The sequence below is a fragment of the Cariama cristata genome, unplaced genomic scaffold, assembly GCF_000690535.1.
Source record: "Cariama cristata isolate BGI_N322 unplaced genomic scaffold, ASM69053v1 scaffold40089, whole genome shotgun sequence".
In the NCBI taxonomy this organism is placed as follows: domain Eukaryota; kingdom Metazoa; phylum Chordata; class Aves; order Cariamiformes; family Cariamidae; genus Cariama; species Cariama cristata.
The window spans coordinates 4,462-18,729 of record NW_009634883.1 but is presented as its reverse complement, the minus strand read 5'-3'; the positions used below and the strand labels follow the sequence as shown (position 1 = coordinate 18,729).

Below are 14,268 nucleotides of genomic sequence, written 5' to 3'. Positions count from 1 at the left end.
ATGGATTCTAGGTGTGAAATGAAAAATGTTGAATTTCCAGGGTGCTGATCCAGATAATGAACAGGTTATGACTCTTTCCTCTACAGACTACCGTTTTATTTTTCTGTCTTTTTGATGGAAATTGGCAATTCCACAAGCTGACAGACACTAGTAGTACTACTAGAATAAGCTGCGTGTGTCTCATTAACAGCCAGTTGTCACAGTCCCAAGGCTAACTGTCTCTGACTCCTACTCCTCAGCAGCACCCTGCTCACACATTGAACTACCGTTTTTTTTCTTGGACTGGAATTACAAAATTCTCTTTCTGTCTGACTGGGCTTTTGAGCTGTAGCCTTTGAATTTGGTTTAATATTTGTAATCAGTTCTAGAAAAGCAGTAGTTGAGTAGCAGACAGCTTCCTGAAGCAAAATACTGTTTTATTGCAAAGCAAATAATTCTTTGAGAAACAGAATATGTTTATTCTCCTGTGTGATTGTTCTATATTCTCTTCCTCTGACAATTTAACTTGAGGCATTTCCCCATAAAAAAGCTCCTGGCGTACAAATCTCCCCAAGCATTTCCAGGATATTTAATTCTCTGTTGACTGATCAATTCCTGTTTCTTTTTAACTGTACCTGTCCCTTCATTTCTAGGTTTGAACATGGGGCAAATAAGACATCCAGTTTGTGGGGTGGTCAGTTTTTGGATTGCAGGGCTTCTTCTGTTGTCCTTCCGAGTCTGCACTGCGAGAGTCTTGATGGGCCATTTCTTCTTCCTAGTGTCATCTTCCATAGCACACAGTAAACAAGCAGCATGTAGTTCAGATAGTAAGTGGTCCATCTTCATATTCAGGTTCTCTGATTAGAACTCTGATATTAGCACATAACAGCTGCAGGCTGGTTTCACCGATTGTTCCTCAATGCACTGCCTTAAGAGGTGCAGTAGTTACAAAAGTTTCGCCGAACAGCGTTGATAGTATGACACCTTGTATGTTGACTTTGGGATGTCAACAAATGGAAGACCCTCCTATTTGCAGCCCAAGACAGAACTTGAATCTTTACATCCCAAAATGGGATGCTAATCTGGTTTTTTCCCTATGATATCACAGACTAGCCCTTTATATACTCAAATATGTGTTTATGCTAGTATGTTGGAGAATTTGAGTTTGAGTTTTCTTTGTGCCCAGAGTTTTTTATCTCAGTTTGTCAAATCAAAACAGTTTGGGAACTCTGATTTCTCACTTTTGTTTTGGCCTCTACTTATTCCTTATTACTCTTTGAAAAGGTTTGTGCTTAGGAGGCAAATGAAGGATTTTCTGTCTAATCATCATGCTTTAATAACAGCTCACTGTCACCTGTCAAAATCCAAAGAACCATGTAGTAAGGATTAGAACTGTCTCTGTTTTGTATAAAATGTCTAAAATGGAGCTAACATTATTTCCTCAAGTACAGACTCGGTGTGCACGCTGGTGGACCTGCCTTCAGCATTTGGCCCACTGGACACCCCACCACCACCCCCCGATTATCTCACACAGCAAGCGTTGAATGTCAAATGTAAGAACAGCTCCAAATCATGTCATTCCTTTAAAATTCAGCTGGTGATTATGATCGACAGCTTCACTTCTCACAATTTTTAATTTTTAAATTTTAATTTTTAATAATAGGAACTTACTTTTCAATATATACCTGAGATTTCTGTGGGAAAAGTGACAAGCCCCACTGCCAATAATACGACATGGATGCGTGTTTTCAGCTGATGTAGCTGTGACCACATCTGTGATGTCACAGCCCCAGCAAGAGCCCAGTTTGGATGAAGAACAGCGGACACAAGCAAGGGAAGCCAGGAAGTTTGGAAAAGAAAGTGCTTTGAAAAGGTGGTTGAAGCCCTGTCTCTACTGTCTTGGGAAGATCCAAATCCCTGTTTATTATTGCAGACAAAGTCTGAGGGTCCTGCTCAACATTTCCCTAATGTTGGACAAATGTGTAACATCAGTTCTCAAAAATGCCATCTTTCAACTTCTGCTTGATATGAAATACCTTTCTTTCTTGGCATAGCGATCCATCGCTTTCTAGCTGAAGTGAATGTTCCTGTGATGCACAGTTTGGTGCAGAATAGGTATCTACCCTTACTGTAACACATTAAATGCAGAGTAGTCTGACTTTTTCAGTGTTGTGAGCTGACCGCCAGTTTTGTGGAGTACCTACGCAGCTCTTCACTTACTGCCAGCCAGTCATCTGTCAGAGTCAAATAACGGCACCCCTTCCTGTCCTCTGTGACAAGCAGTGGTCTGCAAGGCCAAGTGCTGGGGCACGTACAGGTATGCGAGGAAGAATTCACAACTCTCTGCACCTCCCTTGACTGCAGTAGCAGAAGCCGCCATTCCCACCTCACCTCCAAGGAGCAGATGTACCTGCCTGTTGGCATTTCTGGCTTGTGCTACTATAAAGGCATCGTGCCTGTGCTGAAATCCCTTCCATTGTCTCTCAGGCAGCTTCAGAGTCCAGATTAAGGTGTTCCTCCTAGATTTCAAAGGAAATAGCTGATCAGGCTTCAGAAAAAGACCACATGTGGATTTCTGAACTTCTGTGACATGTGAGCTCCTCTGGGACAATGTAGGCATCAAAGTTCAGGATGCAGCAACTAAGAGTTGGAGACAGAGCCTCTTGGCTAAAGAGACGGGTCTGTAGGATACATTTCCAGAGGAAATTGGAATATCATTAGAAATTGCTGGAGTGCTTTCCGTGGTGAAAAATTCCTTTCATTAAGAATAATGGTGCTCAGAACATTAATACTGTTACATTTCTACTCCCTTTCAAAAGAAGGAAGTTATTAAAGTAAAAAAAAAAAAAAAAAAGAACTGAACCAAAAAACCAGACGAGTTTTGTCCTTACAAAAAGAGGCAGGCTAGACATTTGAGTAAGTCTACTGGAAATTTTACATTGCCATTGATCTTTCTTACACAGTGTTCAGGACAGCAAGTATCGTCGTGTCGTTCATGGCTATGCTTTTTCTTTGTTTATGTCATCAGTATGTGTACTTTGGAGTCAATGATTCGTAGAAAAATTTCTGTCTGAAAAGCAAATAAGTGTTTCTTACTTTCAGTACATTTTATAAAATGAAGCTTTATAGGAAAGAAGTAAGCCAATATGTCTGTAGCAAGTAATGGCTCCAATGCAGAGTAGCAGACTTTAAAAATGTTAACTTTAAAAGATGAAATGCAAAGCAATTTCCTTTTTTTTTTTTTTTCTTTCGCTGCGGTTGTTATGTTAAGAAAAGGTGAACAGGACAGATATCAGGAGGTGCTTCCTGTTTGTGCAAACAGATGGCGAGTTGGCATTAACCATATACATAAGATAACATTATCAAAATATCTTAACCACATGCATCACTTTCAAGAGGACTTTTATAAAGCAATTTATTTTCCTTTCTTTTGAAATTAATCTCATTAAAATATGTGCAGATGTGACAGCTACTTGATATTTGTTAATTGTCCACAATACAACATATTTAATGGTCAAGCTTTGGATAAGAAGTGCTTTTACAAAACATGACATGGCAGGTATGTATATGGGAAACAGGTAGAGCTGCTTTTCAAAAAGAGAGAAAGGAGATTACGTGAAAAGAAATGGCCTAACTGGGGTTTTAGCAGGCTGTGCAGAGACATTTGCTAGCTCTAGGTATCTCTTCCTTATTCTGGTAGGAAAGGAGGATACTCTTCCTTGTAAACAGTATTGTCCCAGACAACATTAAAAAAAAAAACACAACACTACCCAAACCAAAAAAAAAAGACATCAAGGACGTGACCTCATCAGGCACAACTTCAGTACGTAAAGCCCTGGCAGCTGTCCAAGAATAAGTCATCAATACGGCATTTCTTTACAACTTTTTGTGTGATGAAGAGCTGCTATTTTCCCATTCCCTTAATCCAGTCCATTCTTAAATCTCATGCTTTGGTCATCTAAACTTGTGAGCGGTTTGTTGTCTTCCTGTAACGGAAACTCCAACATCACCAGCGTTCTTCTGATCCAGTTCTAGTAGCAATTTATCAGAGATTAATAAAATGGCCTCCTTGGTGTGTTTGTCTGCTATCAGGCAGTAAAAAAGAATTTACAATCAACCGATTCACCCAGTCTTTGCACTGCTAAATGCAAGGAAACTGAATTTCTCTTTAATTAAAAAATTACAGCCTAGGAGTAAGGGAGGGGGAAAGGCTTATAGGCCTTTCTTAGGTGTGACCATCACCCTTTTAGTCAAATAATTAATGAAACAGTCTTTTTGTTAAGTGTTTTTCCTGATGACATGTGGAAGACTATGTTGTGGACAGAAATAAGGGCCCGGTCACAAATTTGTACAAAGTATTTTTAAGACTGATAGTCTATAGACTGAATTTTTCAGTGCTTGTCTCTCTCTAGTAGCACAGCAGTCAGGACCTCCAGAACAGAGTTTCTGATTAAAACAAGTATGACAGCTGGCAATGCAGACTGGAAGTTCTTCATAGCGTCCCACTGCAGGGACTGGGACCAGTGCATGGAAGTTGGTGGCAACCTTCAGCTTCTTGACTACAGTGAGCTCGGTGCTGTTTTCACACCGTAAGGCCTCCTCGAGCCTCTCATCCTGCAGCACAAAGGAAGCAATGGAGGAGTTAAAAAAATTTTAAAAAATAATTTCCTTTCGCTGTAGTAAATCTTGCAGCTTTCACACAATTGGACATGGAAAAATTGAACTAAGGAAGCAGATGTGAACAAGAAATCTCACCTTTGCATAGATAACGTGAGGAGTGGCTACTGAATGGAGGAAGGCATTGGTTTATGTCATGTCCCCAAGTGCCCCAAAAGCCTCTCCAGGGGATGGGCTACCTGTGCTGAGGGCCAGCTCTGGTACAGTGCAACTCTTCAGCCTTGGAGCTGACTTGTGTGAGAAAGAGCGGTGAGAAGTCTTTTTGGGGCCTCACCCGCTTCGACTGGGAGTTGCTTTTAAGTTCAGGTCCTTGCCCTTGGTCCTTGCTGAGCTTTGTGGATACACATGTGCCAACCGGCGTATGTCCCTCCCTGCTCCTGACCCGCTGACTTCTAGGCTTGATCTTACACCTGCCTGGTGATCTGGACTTTTGGCTGAGCACTATCACTGGACGTGCTTTGCTCTTCTCGCTTGAAGCCTGTGGGAACAGAGCACGTTTCAGTGGGACCACTGCCTCTGCTTGCCTTGTTGTCACCCTTGGCTCTCAGCTTGCCTTTCCTCTTGGAGCAGCACCTGCGCTTGCTGCTCCCCAACACCTAAGATTCAGGACAAAGAAAAATGTCACCTGAGATAATCTCGGTGCAGGATAGCCTGAGTCTGTCAGTTGTGGAAACTGGCTCTGGATGCAAGAGGTTTAATGCATCCTCCTTACCTAGTCCTGAGTCATGTTAAGCCCCAGTCCCCAAACCATTTAGTATTAAACTTACTTCCTTTTGTAACAAACCGACAAATTGGAATCATGGAAGAACTGCCTGGATTTCATTAAATGGATTAGATGGGCAGACACTTGTCACAGAAGGTGCTGCTTAGGAAAGGAGCTTACATACTGGACCCTTGATCATCCTCACAGCTTGTTAGCTCCTTTTCTGCCTCTGGTTTGGACCACTCCAGAGAGCTCAGTTATCTGAGACAAGGCTCCTGTGGAGGGTAAGGAGATGGGTGCGAGCTCATCTGTGCTCTTGGGTGCTGGTGCCAAGGATTCGAGTATATTGTGAAACGCATAAATATTGTTTACTGATTCCCCAGTAGGGACTCTCAAATGGTTTAGAAGCATCACTTAAATAAGTTCATCAGCTTGGATAGCTTCATGTGAAATCTTCCTGACTTCTTGCAGAATGAGTGTGTTAGCATGGTCAAAAAACACTATAATACAGAAATAATCATCAAATTATGAAGGGGAGGTCTGCCAAATAATTTCTGTGAGGGAAGGCGAAGTATTGGGCTAGAAATCTCCTTCAGAGCATTTTTTAACTGGAATTTGCAATATTTACGTTAAGACATTTTTTGCTTTTTGCTTTGGGTCAAATTAAAATTCACAGATCTTTGTGTATTTCTGCTGTGATAGTTAAGGTTGTCCGAAAGTCTTTACACGGTCACCATCCACACTGGAAATCCATAGCCTTGATCTCCATCTTCTCTGGATCTAAGACATTAGCTGCACTTCCTAATTTTTCCTTACCTTTACTCTATGGGATTGCCCACAGTACCAGTCCCATAGCTCCTGCTGCAGTTCCCTGAATCCCTGCTCTTTTGAGGCTGACTTTGTGCATGTCCATCATGTAATTAGAGGCAAGTCTGTGAGGGGAAACGATTTTCTTGCAGTTTGAGATAAAGAAGTCTACTGGGCCTGGTTTTGGTGCAGTTTGTAAAGTAATACACAGATGAGAAGTTAACTACAATGTTGGAATTAATCCTAAATATCAGTGTTCACGCGCCATTAAGAGTTTCAGCCTTTAATACTTGTTGCTGTATGTTGGATATTCTTACCTCATTAATATAGTTAAGAACGGATGAGTTACGTTTGTCACAATGTCCAAAGGTAATTGAAGTATTCTGAGGGCAACTGAAAAAGATCTTTTCACAACTATTTTCATCTAATTTGTCTAGTCTGTTATTTCTGGGAAAGGGTTAGCAGTCTTCACATGGAACTCTTCTGAATACGTCAGTCCATATCTGTAGTTTATCAAGATACCTGCTGTAAACCTTCAATACTAAATCATTACCTCTGTAAGGAATCTGGATTTTTTATTGGAAGTAATGAATTCTGTGTACATTAATTTAAAAGCTATTGTAAATTTAGGATAAGGAAGTAGACAAGTCTCTTTGTAGTGTTAGGTGACAGCGCACAGGACAGGGAGGATGCAAAACCAAACTAGAATAGGCAGCTGAGTATTGAAGCTGAGGGCACAGCTGGAAAAGTACGTTTATTCTTCAGATACACTGGAATACTGCTAAATTAATAGATTTATTCTAGATTTTATATTTCATATACATCATTCTGTATGACTTCTGGTGCTTCAAGGGAATGTGGCATAGTCCTGTTGGCATTTTTCAATTCACCAATTTCATGTGAATGACCAGTGGAAGTGTTATTTTCTCCTCCTCAGGTCTTTTCAAAAGAATAAAACCAGGCAAAGCAGCATTAATGCAGTGTTCTTGCTGAAGTATAGAGCTTAGTAGACCTTCAGAAATTCAAAGTTAATGAATTAAAACTCAACATAATTCTGATTTAGGGGAAATTATAGATGGGGAAGTACAGGACGTGATTTTCCAAGACCACAGAGTAGTGCAGCAGTGTCAGTAGAAAGTCTGAGATCCCTCTGTGGGTTTAAACTACAAACCAATTCTCCTTTTTACTATGCTACGCTGTTTGGATAATGTAAGACTTGTACAGAATCCTTTGGTGAAAAGCTCATGACTTTTAAGCAAATGTTTTATACAGTATGCAAAATAGAAATGTAGATGATACGTAATCATCTTTTAAATTCAAAAATCACTTAACGGTGGTCTTGAAAACAAGTAATGACTCCTAGCTATTGCACATCTTCACGGGTAAAAACACGGTCTAGTGTATAAGAGACCAGAACACTTCACAAGCTAGCGTTTCAAAGCTCGGGACTCCCCAAATGCTTTTTTAAGTGTGGTATTGCACTGCCCTCTGAGGTGTCTGGGCTGGTGTGGTCTCCTCTGGAGAGAAAGGAAGAAAACAAAGGAAAGGGCAGGAGAACTAAATAAACAAGATTATTTTGTTGTTGTTGTGTAGGAGCAGGTTTAGCTGCTGCTGATCTGATTGAGCAGAGAGCGTTTAGTGCTTTAGGGTTACATAAAGGCAGGAAGAGCCCTCGCTGAGAGAAGAAAGGAAAAAACCTCTTTTAAGAGGAACATCTTCTGAGAAACGACATTATAGAACTAAAATAGAGCAACTAGAGGAAGGAAGTCCATGTCCTATATATACAGAAAGGGAGGGGGATCTTCTCCATAGTAACGGAGGGAGCAGGGGAGGAGGAAAAGAACCACACAAACTGCAAAAGATGTTTTAACAAACTGTACTAGAAAAGAGAGATTTGGGGTTTGCTCTTCTTCCCTGCTTGCAGGGCCTGTGGTTTTGGTGTGATAGAAAATCCCTTAAAAAATATTTCTTTAGGTTAATACAATGAGGATTAATTATTTCTGGACAATTATAAAGCTTGGACTTGAGCATTTGTATTCTTTATATTCTAAACAGCTTCTTATTACAAGGCTTGCAGCTTGGCTGTTAAAAGAAAGCTTCTGTTCCGTGATTTACACCATACGTACATTACTGCTGTGTGTTTGTGTTATTACTAGGTAGTTACAAAATGTTTTGGCGCTGGAATAGAGCCAGATTTTGCAATGGTATTTAATAACACGGAAGTTAGGTGAGGTGGTCTGTGTGTCCTGGAACAGTCACGCTGCTGTCACAGGAGTAACCACCTGCATGGAAATCACAGATATCCTGAAGGCTGGGCTTATTCTGAGTTTCCTGATGTGGTTTTGCTGATGCACTGAGAATCCAGTTTTGCTTTTCTCCTCCAACTTATTTCTTGCACTCTTTTTTCCCTGGTTAACTCCAGCGGCAGTCTTGCAAAGCACTTGCAGGATCCGCTGTTGCATCTCTTGCCAGGCAAATCCGTATCGGTGAAGAGAGCGGTCCTTCAGCCTGAGAAATCTAGCACTGTAGTAAGCCACATCTTTCACAATGGATGTGAAACATCCTTTCCTCCTTCTGTTAGCACTTTTCCTTAATTCACAGTGATTACTTCTAATAACTAGTAAAGCAGTAACCAGTCCTAACTTTTAGTTCATAAAAGACAGCAGCAGTTTTTGTTGTTTAAAATAAAGTATTTTACTCAAATATTTGCTTTTTGTATTATGTGGGATGCATGATCTTTTTGTTTAAAAATATCTGTATTCTTTTTGCAAAGACTGACAGCAATGTCTGGTTTCAGGGTGGGATGATTAACTGGAATAGACTGTTTCCTCCTTTACGTCATAGACATAATGCGAATTATCAAGACCATCACCCGTCTGAAGAAGACACACCTCCACCTACCGAGATTTCTGAAGAGCAGGTAAATATTCGTCTGTTTTAAAATGGCATTAAAAAACTGGTTAGGAATTACCCCTACTAATCTTTTATCATCTGTTGACACAGTTTCTTAAACCTTCTTTGTAGCAGCACAAATTAGAATATCAGATAACGCTCACAATTTGTCATTACCATCCAAAGCAGAGTTACAGATCAACTTGGGAGTTTCTGCTTTTATGTGTAACTGCTTGTCTCTTGTATTTAACGATGAGACAGTTTCACTAGTGGAGGCTGTTCAAAACTTAGAAAATAAATGTTTCAAAAGAAGGAAGAATGACAAATAGATTTCATTTTTTGTCTTGTAGACGTGTCCTTCACTGAGGTCTCCAGCTTAAGTTTCCAATTCAGTCATGTAGGTTTTTGGAAAGAAAAATGTTATGCCAGCTGTGGACTGCGACACACACTTGATCTAAAACTTGGATGTTTCCCTCAATAATGTGTTTGACTGATTTCGCAAACTCATGCCACAGAGAAGTTTGTGTCTTTTCTGTCAAGTATAGATTTAGACTTACTGTATAGATTTAAACTTTTAGACTTTTGTTGATAATTTTATTCTCAAAAGAGAGGATGATTCACTAGAGAATTGTAAGAATTTAAGATTAGTCTTATTTCCATATTCAGGATTCATTGCATGCAGTCAAGTTCTCCAGGTGGTAGCCTATCTGCAGTTAGCTGCATTGGCCATTTTATAGTCTAAGGTCTCTGCTGCCCTTGAACAAGAGTAGGTTTCACGGGTGAGTTATTGTTTTCCTTTTCCCTTTTTTTATGGAGATAAATCAACACCTACTAGCACTATGCTGTCATTTCTAGTTAGTTTAAAATGAGCTTGTCCCAAACAGCAATCTTTGCTATGAGCTGATTTCTCATTTTGATTCAATGTTAGATTATGTTCAAAATGTCAAAAATTTAACTGCACTGGTCTTTTTGACTGCAAACCTGCTGGGCTACATCCAAAAAGGCACAAAAACCCAACCAACAACAACAGCCAAAAAAAAACCGAAAAGAAAAAGAAAAAACCCACACCAAAGAACACCTTCTGAGACAAAACCCAGAAACTTAGTTTGGGATGACCTGAAAGCCTACTACTCAGTGCCAGGGATGGGGTGGACCAAAAGATTTCCATTTTTGGTTGGTTTGTTTATTTCTTTTATTGACAGATTCTGCTTATGGGAGCTTTTATTGTTGGGCTGGAACTAATGCAATAGTTATTAGTCTGACTTAAGTTGGGTTCTTCCCCAGAGCCTTTAGGCCCAGATTTATTAAAGCAATATACTCTTATATTTTCTCATGCATTGAAGTTGTGGAGCTCACCTGATTGCTGTCATTTGCAATGCTGTCTAGTTACCCTGCAAAGAAAAAAAGTAATCTAAGCGCCTTTGCTTTCTCAGGACTGTACTAATAACTGCACAAGTCATCTCAGAATGGCCAAAATGCAAGGTTTTCTTCTGTTCTTCAGGTTAAAATTTGCAACCATTTGCAATGTTTTTGGTACAAAAATCTCTGCATTTCTTGTGGGTTTTTTAGCACCTTAAATTACCGTTACAAATATACATCTCTGTTTCGTGGAGCTGGATTCAGTTCCTGTGGTTAAAATATACTCAGAGTAAAAGAGCTTTTTGTTGTTACAATCTATTCCCCATGATGCTTGCTGGGTATTTCTGTAAATGGGAATATTGCAATTCCATCCACCAGTTCTTAAGGTTAGAATTCATGGCAACTGCAGCAAAAACCGTTCTTCTGAAATGTATTTCTGTGGTTAGCTTTTATTCCACTGCCTGCCCTATTTCTCATAAAAAATACAATCTTAGATGAAAAATCAGACAGAGGAAACTTTAGAAAGTTACAGGTTATGAAATCCAGTTTGAAGTTACACTATTGTTGCAGAGATGTCGAAAGTAACAATTCATTTCTCTCTCTACAAGAAGGTGAGAAACGGACATGGCGTTGTAAGAGGGGAAGAAAGGGGGAAAAGCACAAAACCGATCAGTACCGTATTTGATATTCTGACAACCAAGGTAGCCGTTTTCAAATGTTTTGTAGCGGGGTGTTTAGATTAAGAAAAGGAGGACCCCCACCTCCGGGCATACTTGGCAGTAGTGTATTTCTCAGTAAGGTCCCAAAGCAGAGAAGATTAAAAATACTGAAAGTTCTAGAGGTGTCTTAGAGGAAGGGGAGGTTGCTTTTAACGGCACCTTTTTCAGTGGCCACAGTTAATGTTATGTGCTGCTCCCTGTCCCCCTGCACCTTGTTTTTCCCCTCTCTGGAAGATTAACTATAAAAGATGAACATGTGATTCTATAAAAGTGAACTATAACAATGAATGAGTTAAATTGTGACTTTCAGTTATACCTAATTGAGAATTGTAGATTTTTTAAAATGTACTTTAGATTGGAAGTTAACCAGAATTTAAATTTGGTTATACATACATTGCACACAGCAAAAAGGTCGAGTGTTGATTACGTGTCATTATAAAGAGGGATGGTCAAGTGGTTATTGATTACCAGAATCACTATCTTAATGTGCCCTTTTCCAGGTAATTCTTCCATCAAATGCCAGTGACTTAACTCTGTTTTGAGAGTACATAGAATCCTTCCAAGAATTTTACTGAACCCATTTAAGTGTTGTACTGCCTCTGTTTTAGGGCTGACTTTGAAGTTTATTTTAAAAACCACCTAGAATGAATAGTTCTGAGTTTTTAGTGCCCTCTGGAGAAGTAGGTCTTTTCAAGGAAAGTAGAGCTAAGGATGTCTGGACGGGTTTTCGCATCTGCTGTAAAATTCTGTATTTTGGTCAGTGTTGGGTTCTTGAGGTCCTGTTCTTGTCGAGAGCAGCAAGCCCCAAGGTCAGATTGTAGATGTCATGTGTGGTGCCATACTTTCTACTTTACTCTTCTTTCAAAATGGGACCGGCTAGGAAAATACAGGTGTGGCATTTTCAGCAAACGGTTGGTTTTAAATAGCGTATCAGAAAGCAGTCATCTCCGTGACAGTGTTTTCAAGCATGCTGTCCCAGATACGTCTTTATGCTGGTGCATAGCCATGCTTGCTTACTGTCTGGAAAGGTAAGCTCTTGAACAGCCTGATCAGTGGAAAAATTATCTCTGACACCGTTAGCATGACTAATGCACACACAGTGTGAATAAAACTCCAGTTTTAAAGCGGTGTTATGTTACTTCTTTTTCAGGTTGCACGACTTATGGAAATGGGATTTTCCAGGGGAGATGCTCTAGAAGCTCTGAGGGCTTCAAATAATGACTTAAATGTAGCCACGAATTTTCTACTGCAGCACTGATGGGTTTCTGTGTGAAGGAACTTCACTTGATGGGTTTGTAGACATCTAAAAGAGGATCAAAGCCACCTGCTGGACAGACTCACGAAGGTCGGCCACCGCAAGAGCGTCAGAAAAGAGAAACTGGCTCGGCGTGACTGGTGATTCAAAGTGATGTTAACACATGACGTGAACTGTTCCCAAGCCTTCAGCTCACTTGGTGGTTTCTAGTCTGGTTATTCTTTTCAAAGTAACTTTAGTTTCTACTTACTACTGGATATCACCTGAATTTATTTTTAAAATAAAGTAAGTGTTTTTTTTCTTGTAAATCCTTGTTAGACATGTTATCAGACTTAATGGCTAGGAAAAGAAGCTCCAACAACTAGATTTACCTATCAAGAAAAATCATATTTTTTTCATTTACCAGTCTAATTTCTCTATCTTACATGTTATTTTACAGTACTTGATTTTTTTATTACAGTAATAAGAGGCTTGAAGATCACTTCATTTGCAACTCAGTAAAGGATTATGGGACTATTATGTCATTCTTTGGCAAGTTTTATTAATGCCTGTAATATTTTATTTCTTGAATTCCTTTTTAAACAGAAGTTGTCATTCAGCACATAACGCACAGATATGATGACAGAAAATTCATGTGCGTATTGCAAGCTATGGTAAGCGACCACAGTAAATTTAAATTTTACTAACTGAGTGAGTTGCTGTTCAGATACAGGTCATGAAGATACTCACTGGAAGCAATAAAGGTGAATCGAATGATACAATAAGATCAGAACTGAAATGATTTTAATGACTTCCATGTCTAATTCAGACAGGCTTCTGTAACGATGGATGTATGCTCACTGTCCTATGTGCTAGTTTCATTTCTTGAGCTGGCTACATACTGTCTTAAAAGAAAATGATAAAAAGCTAACTTTTCTATATATAGTTCTAGTTTTCTACTGTGAAAGGTGTGGATGACCCTGCATTTGCTGAATCCTCACGGTCTGAAGCAACTTACTGTTGATCACAGACTGGAATATTAACCTTAAGGGCGATGCAGGCTGCCACGGGAGGTAACAGGACACGGTAATGCCAAGGTAGTACAGTATTGGTTTGGAAGTTTAGACTGATAAATAAGCTTGCTTGGCTTGACTCTCGGAAGCGCTCAGTATTAGCACCTTAGGAGTTTCAGGAGGTGGGGTGGAGAGGGGTGAACATCTCTATACTGAAGTAATATAAGTTTCCAAACTGCGACTCTGTGAAACCAGTCTTACACATGTATCTCAAGCATTTAATGTATGTTTCTGTATGTACTTGTGTTTGTATATCGTGTGTATATGTGTCTATTTATATACACACAGGCATATTTAATACATACATACATGTAGAATAAGATACAGGTCATCAGAAGCACAGCAAAGGCATAGCAAGTGCAAGGGACAGGAGGTGAAAGAATGCAGGAGAGAGAAGGATGTTTTGGAAATCCAAATGAGCACATGTGTACCAAAGTACAGATCTGCGCAGTCTCACTTGGCCTGGAAAATATACCAGGAAATTACCGGGCAAGATTTAGGGGGAGAGACACCTTGCTTTTTCTTTCTTAATTGACAGATAAAACTGAAAAAAGTCCTTCAGGCATACGAGTCCTTATCCAGAAATGACATCAAATTTGTGCAGCTTTCAGCACATGACATGATTTTTAATGAAGTCCATGTCCTGTATGTATTTTTTAGTATTTTCCAGTGGGTGGAATAAGGGGTTTTTGGAATGACCGTGTGTTTTCCTGGACTTTGATCAACCTCCTTCAGGGTTTGACTTGCTGCTATGGTCACATTATTTAGGCAGGGTCTGCTTTTTAATTGAAAGGTTTTTATTTGTGTGAAGCTGACTGGCTCTGT

General features: G+C 39.7%; 1 protein-coding gene across 1 annotated transcript in view; it reads left to right on the top strand.

The window, feature by feature from the left end:
* Positions 1–13,088, top strand: part of LOC104167135 (ubiquitin-associated domain-containing protein 2) — a 35,283-nt gene extending 22,195 nt beyond the window's left edge. The window contains exons 5-6 of the mRNA XM_009707285.1: positions 8,964–9,086; positions 12,287–13,088. Of these exons, the coding sequence (XP_009705587.1) occupies positions 8,964–9,086; positions 12,287–12,394 (231 nt within the window). The 3' untranslated portion in view covers positions 12,395–13,088. The remainder of the gene's footprint in view (positions 1–8,963; positions 9,087–12,286) is intronic.
* The last annotated feature ends 1,180 nt before the right edge of the window (positions 13,089–14,268 follow it).